The following is a 6,468-nucleotide window of genomic DNA, read 5'->3' as shown; positions in this document are numbered from 1 at the left end:
TGTGCCGTCCTTCTTGTGCTCGCGACGCTCCGCTCGTACCTCCAGGCCAGCAGTTCTGTGAGCGCCACGTGGAGCCGGCCAAACCCGCACCACGAGGCAGAGGCGATGGCGATGGCGAGGCGAAGCACGAGGACGGCACACAGGGATTCTGTACCCGGCGAGAGGTCCGCCGGCTCCACACCCGCCGACACCGCCACTCCCGCCTCCACGCCCGCCTCCACGCCCGCTGCCGCCACTCCCGCCTCCACACCCGCTGCCGCCACTCCCGCCTCCACGCCCGCTGCCGCCACGCCCGCCTCCACACCCGCTGCCGCCACGCCCGCCTCCACGCCCGCTGCCGCCACTCCTTTCTCCACACCCGCTGCCGCCACGCCCGCCGCCACGCCCGCCGCCGCCGCCGCCGACCCCGCCGATGAGTGGACCATGCGTCCAGACCTGGTGCGCGACCCGTGGCTGCGAGTCCCGTCGCTAAGCGGCAAGCCGGTGCGCCGGCAGCGCGAGACGGAGGAGCGAGGCCGGGGTGCGTCCCGTGCGCCTGCGTCTTCCCTTCCCGGCGCGCAGTGGCTGACGGTATGGGCTCTTGCTCCGCCACCCGGCGCGTGAGCACGTCGGTGAGGCTGGTGTCCCGTAGCGTAGGACAAGCTCCTGCTCAACCGGCATGCGGCGGCGCGGCTGCTGCCTCACCAGGGTCGGCAGCGCATCCTGTTCATGGTGTTTGGCGGCTCGTCGATGGGCGACTTTCTGTTTCACTGGGCGAGCAGCCGCAGCCTAGACACTTTCCGACACCTCCCAGAGCCTTCCTAGCCTGCACGTCCGCTGGGTCTCCTAGTCCGCTGGGTCTCCTCCGCCCACACCCCACCTCCCCTCACCCTCTCCCGCCGCCCACACCCCAAGCTTCCCTCACCCTCTCCCGCGGTCTCCCCACCAACTCTAAGCCAAGCGCCGCTCTTGCGCACCCGTGGCAAGCCGCGGAGCACGGATCGCACCGGCGGTGTCTTGGGGCCATGATCCAATGCGGAAGACGCGTCTCGATGCACCGTAGGTCGCGCACGTGCGGCGTCTCGGCCTCGACTCGCACGTGCTGGGCGCGCGACGCGCCCGTCCTCTAGGCGGCGCGCCCCCCGCCCCCTTTAGCATTCTCGGAGCCTGAGCCAAGGCGCGATGGACGAGGCTCTCTTCCGGCGGTGCGACGAGGCGGGCGTCGGCGCGGCGCTGCTCAAGACGCCGCCCACGCCGACGCGGGAGGACGTGGCGGGCATCGAGACGAGCTGGTGTGCCGCCTCAACAATCGGAACCAAATTATCAGCCTTCAACTTCTTCTTCGACCCATCATCCAGCATGCAATTCCAATGGCCATGGCTCGCCACGCGGGCGCTCAGTGGGCACCGACCGCCTTCCCGCAGGCGGTACTACCGCATGGACCCGAAGGCCTTCACGCAGATGGGCGTTCTGAAGGTCGACTTTTTCGAGGAGTTTGTCCGCGCCGGCTTCGACGTGCTCGCCTCCGACCTGGACGTGACTTGGGTGCGCGACCCGAGGCCGTGGGTGACGGGGCAGGCTGCGGGCATGCAGCTGCTGGCGCACGCCGACGTGCTCGTCTCGACGGACATCGCCAACCTCGCGCTCGACACGGCGCGCTCCGAGCGGTGGCGGTACGCGGAGGTCAACACCGGCGTCCTCTTCCTGCGAAACACAAACGGCACGCGCGCCCTGCTCGCCGCCTGGAAGCGCAAGATGCTCGACGAGCTCACGGCGGGTCGGCTGCGCAAAGACTCGTGGGGCTTCAACGACCAGACCTACTTCAACATGATCGTGCGCGCGCTCGGGCTGCAGGGCGTCCAGTCGCAGGGCGTGTGGAGGCAGTGGCTCGCCGAGCGGGGCCTGGCCGACGGGGAGGTACACGCCTCGAGGGCGGCTGCGTATGAGTCAGTGGTTCGTGGGTCGATCAGGAAGCAATGAATAGGTCGACGCCTCGCGCGAGGGCGACCGCTCCGTCTACCGGAGCCGCAGCGCGCTGCCCCTCCCTTCGGGCGGGTCAGCGCACATCACACTGACCGCGCTGCCGGCCCTCGAGTTCTCGGGCGGCCACATCTACTTTGTGCAGCACGAGCAGCTGGCACGCGCCACCCCGCCGGTCGCGCTGCACACGACCTACCAGTTCTCGGACACGCCCGCGTACACGTGGGGGAAGAGGCAGCGCTTGCGCGAGGCGGGGCTGTGGCGGGGAGACGGCGATGAGTACTTTGACGCGGCGCGGAGCCGCCGCTCGAGGAGCAGCCTTCTCTCGGACCCTTCTCGCACCCTTCTCGCACCCTTCTCGCACCCTTCCGTGCAGGCGCGGAGCGGAGGCTTTTTGCGGCTGGTCGGCCCGCTCGTCGAGCCAGGCAGCCTCGAGGGGGTGAAGGTGCGCGAGGGCGTGGCGGCAGTCCGGGTCGAGGGCACGAAGGGCTACACCGACCGGCTGATGAACAACGTGGTCGACCCGACGGCGCTGCCCGAGGACAACCCGATGAGGCGAGCTGCCTTGTCGTCATTTGAATGTGCACAGCCACATGGACATGGAGGCGGCATAGTTGCCTATGGCCTTAAGCTGAATCCGTTAGCTGCACAAGGGTGTGATCCATACCTGCACTCATGCCGGCAAATGTGCATGATTCTCTGTGGAGTATGAGACTGTTGAGATCTCCCACCACTGCGACCGCGTCTCCGTGCAGGCACCTCACCTTCGACGTGCTGCAGCGGGCGGCTCTGCGCGACGCGCTCGCCCTCGCCAGGGCGACGGGGAGGACGCTCCTGCTCCCGCCGCTCACGTGCTGGTGCGACCGCTACTGGAACGCGCTGCAGCGGTGTCGAATGGCCGAGGCGCCGAGGGAGATGCGGCTCCCTTTTGCGTGCCCGATGGACCACCTCTTCGACGTGCACCTCTGGGAGGAGCAGGAGGTGCCGGTCCGCGCGGCCTCCTTCCTCTACCACCCGCAGGCCAACGCCACCCTCCGCGGCGCGCGCGTGCGGCTGCGTGTCGCCGGCGGCGCGGGGGCGGCCGAGGCCGCCCAGGCGCCTCTCGCCCCGGGAGACCCGATCCCGCCTCTGCCGCCGCCGAGGGAGGAGCGGACGGTGGCGGCGGGGACGAGGCTTTCAGACATCCGTGCCGCGCTCGGGGCGGCGCGCGGCGCGCCCGTGCTCGAGGTCGGGGCGGCGGACTTGCGGCGGCTCTGTGTCGATCTCGGCTCGCCGCAGGCGAACCGCGAGTTCGACCACGTGATGCAAGCGCTGCTGGGGCCGGCGGAGATGGTGAGGTTCAACTACCGCCACATGGACAGCGTGTGGGGCTTCCGCCCTCCAGCGCCCATCGGAGAGCGGCCAGACTGCAGCAGGGCCAGCAACGCGGTGCAGCGACTTGATGAGGCGTCCAAGTTTGTGACGCACTTTTACCCGTTCGCCATCAAACCAGACACGGCCTTTGAGACGCGGCTGCAGTGACGTGACTGTGACAGATTTGGTTCAATCAAAATAGGATTCAACAACAGTTGTTCTCCACTACTGTGGTGCCATTGATTGCTCCCCAGCTTCGGAACTCTCATTGCACATAAGACATAGATTCATTCCGCATTTAAATAAACGGCTCGTCTATCCAAACTATCGACACGTTGCTGTGTATGGAGCTTTGCACAGAGAAGGAACCTCAGCGTGCGGATGCCCCGATTCTCTATGCAACTACACAGCATGCCCCGTCGGGGGGGGGGGGGCACAGCATGACCATGTGGTCGATGCCCCGATGGATCCAGCATCGTCCACAACGCACAAGCATGTAGCATGACCTGTGCCCGCGCTGGGACGCACTCAAAGCGTCAAGGGCCTCGCCTTTGTCGCGCGATGAGTCAGCCCCTAGCGTAGGTCGAATCAATGGCCAACTTCGAGCTCGCACGGACCCTCAGACACACCCTTGGCGGTCTGGCAGAAGATATCAGGCGTCGCCGTCACGCCCCGCCCGAGCTCGAAGGCCTCTACACACACCATGCTCCACCCTCCGCCGCCTGCGTTCTTGTCCCACTGGCAGGAGGTTCCGGTGCAGCAGTCGTCAGCGTTGTCTGCCGGGTTGCACGCATCCTGGCCCTTGTCGGGCCCAGCGCAGGTGCCGCACCAGGCACCAAGCAAAAGGCCAGGCCAGCTGCATGTACTGGGGTCGTACGGGCCAGATGGCGATGCAGAGGGCGATGGGGACGTGGACGGAGATGGGCTGGGAGACGGGCTAGGGGAGGGCGACGGCGAGGGCGAGGGGCTGGGAGAGGGCGACGGCGAGGGGCTGGGCGAGGGCGGCGGCAAGGGGCTGGGCGAGGGCGAGGAACTGGGAGAGGGCGACGGCGACGGCGAGGGAGAGGGCGAAGGCGAGGGTGAGGGTGAGGGTGAGGGGCTTGGTTCCGGCCCGCCACCCGGGCACTGCCACTTTGCCGGATCGTCTGTGCACTGAAAGCACGCGCTCGATCCGCCGGCGCAGCCGTTGCAGATCTCCGACCACGTGCCGCAAACGGCGGGACCGCTCGGCGAGGGCGAGGGCGAGGGCGAGGGCGACGGCGACGGCGAGGGCGACGGCGACGGCGACGGCGACGGCGAAATGGGGAGGTTCGGAGAAGGGATTGTCGTTTGATGAACGCTCACCTTTGCTCGCTCCCAGCAGCCGTTGCCATAATTCCAGGCGCCCCCGGTGCAGAGGGTGAGGGTGTGTGCACACGTGTGGAGCAGGGAGGGTGTCTGTGGTGGGCTATAGTCATACTACGTGGTTAGAACCACGCGCCCCTCAGGAGCTAAGGTAGAGCTGAGCGTCCAAGACGCCTCGGTGCCACCCACCGGCGTGAAGACCATCCGGATCTGCCGGGGTCGCCCTCCGGACGGACCCGTCCCCGCGATGGCCCACGGTCCTCCGTCGCCAGGTCGAACCCCCTTCCTCCCGGTTGACCCCCCAGTCCTCGTAGTCCATCATGAAATAAACTCAAAGATCCACCACGCCTCCAGCCTCCACCGCGAGGCCGCCACCGCTGCCGCCCGCGACGCCGCCCGCCGCGTCAGATTGCCGCGACGCGCGCCTCGAGTCGAGTCGGAGAGCCGCTCCGCACCAGCAGCAGCATCAGCACCAGCAGCACCAGCAGCACCAGCAGCAGCAGCACCAGAGAGAGGCGCAACCTGCCCGACGCCGCCGTGTCAGATGCTCGCGACGCGCGTCTCGAGCCGAGTCGCAGAGCCGCGCCGCGCCAGCAGCAGCATATGCACCAGCAGCAGCAACATCACCAGCAGCAGCAGCACCAGAGAGAGACAGTGCAGGGTGACAGCAGCGCAGAAGCGCTCGCAGAGCAGCGCGCAGCGCCGCGCACGCCACGCCGCGGACCGTCGGACGAGCGCAGCGTACGTCGGCCGCGAGCCGCGTCGCCAGCCGTCTCGCGAGAGAGCGGCGCCGCCGCGTGCGCGCAGCAGCCGCCGCGGCAGAGGCGAGCCGCGGCGACGTCCACAACAACGGATAACTGCCATTGGCGGTTCACACACACACACACACAGTGCCATGCGTGAGAAATTCGAGGGCGCACAATCAGCCCAGCCTCCTCTGCATCTTTGGAGCGGACAATGTGGCTTGCGGTCACGCTCAGCCCAGCGGCCCTCCGGCTGGCGGCGCCTGCGAGGCTGGCGCCGTTGACGATGCAGGCAGGCCGGGAGGATGGCTCTCAGGGAGGTCCGCCGGACGGCAGTGGCCAGCAGCGGCAGGTTGACCGGCTCCGCGAGCAGGGGCGGCTCGAGCTTCCAAAGCAGGAGATGGACCGGCTCCGAGCCCTCCGCGAGAAGGAGCGGCTCGCGGCGTACCAGCGTGGCCGCCAGCGGCCAGCCACCGAGAGCGGCGCGGACATCGTCGGGATTGGGCGCCGCGACGCCGAGGCCGCAGGGCGTCCGCGGTCCCCGCAGGGCGAGCAGCCGTACGGCTACGGCGGCGCGCCGCCCTACCCTGCCGGAGGGTATCCGCAGCAGGGAGCCGCGTACCCGCGGCAGGGGCCGGGCGGGCAGGGGCAGGCCGGGCAGGGGCAGGGCGGGCAGGGGCTCGGCGGGCCTCCTCTGTTCGGGGGCGCGCCTCCGTTTGGGGGTGCACCTCCGGGCTACGGGGCGCCCCCCGACTACGGAGGAGCGCCCCCGGGCTTTGGGGCGGGCGCGGCTCCCGGCTTTGGGGGAGGATCGGCCGGTGGGTACGGCGGCGGAGGCGCCGGCAGCAGCCAAGGCGGACGCGCCGGCAGCGCGTATGGAGGCGGCGGCGCCGGCGGAGCAGCCCAGGGCTACGACGCCGCGCCCGGCTACGGCGCCCCCCCGCAGGCGGGTGGCGGCGCGCCGCCAGGAGGCGGCTTTGAGCGGCAGCAGCGGCAGGACAGCTCCACCGGAACCGGAGGCGGAGCCGGAGGCGGCCCTGGCTCGGTGGTTGCGGCGGCGGCCAGCTAT

The 6,468-nt window shown here is 69.3% G+C and overlaps 1 protein-coding gene across 1 annotated transcript; it reads left to right on the top strand.

The window, feature by feature from the left end:
* EMIHUDRAFT_454082 (hypothetical protein) lies at positions 1-3,616 on the top strand. The gene is made up of 8 exons (XM_005793388.1): positions 1-253; positions 308-570; positions 637-743; positions 936-991; positions 1,157-1,896; positions 1,964-2,514; positions 2,715-3,006; positions 3,238-3,616. Exons 1-8 carry the CDS (start codon positions 106-108, stop codon positions 3,478-3,480), a joined length of 2,400 nt encoding a protein of 799 aa, XP_005793445.1. The 5' UTR covers positions 1-105; the 3' UTR covers positions 3,481-3,616.
* Positions 3,617-6,468: the final 2,852 nt, after the last annotated feature.

Source organism: Emiliania huxleyi (genome assembly GCF_000372725.1).
Source record: "Emiliania huxleyi CCMP1516 unplaced genomic scaffold EMIHUscaffold_101, whole genome shotgun sequence".
NCBI lineage: Eukaryota > Haptophyta > Isochrysidales > Noelaerhabdaceae > Emiliania > Emiliania huxleyi.
This window is presented reverse-complemented; position numbering and strand designations above follow the sequence as displayed.

Excerpts from the sequence above, each read along its gene's own strand:
- EMIHUDRAFT_454082 (XM_005793388.1), top strand. The coding sequence starts at position 106 with ATGGCGATGGCGAGGCGAAGCACGAGGACGGCACACAGGGATTCTGTA. Across the intron at positions 1,897-1,963 it reads GGGGCCTGGCCGACGGGGAG|GTCGACGCCTCGCGCGAGGG; the intron begins GTACACGCCTCG and ends AGCAATGAATAG. Across the intron at positions 3,007-3,237 it reads CCACCCTCCGCGGCGCGCGC|GCGAACCGCGAGTTCGACCA; the intron begins GTGCGGCTGCGT and ends GGCTCGCCGCAG.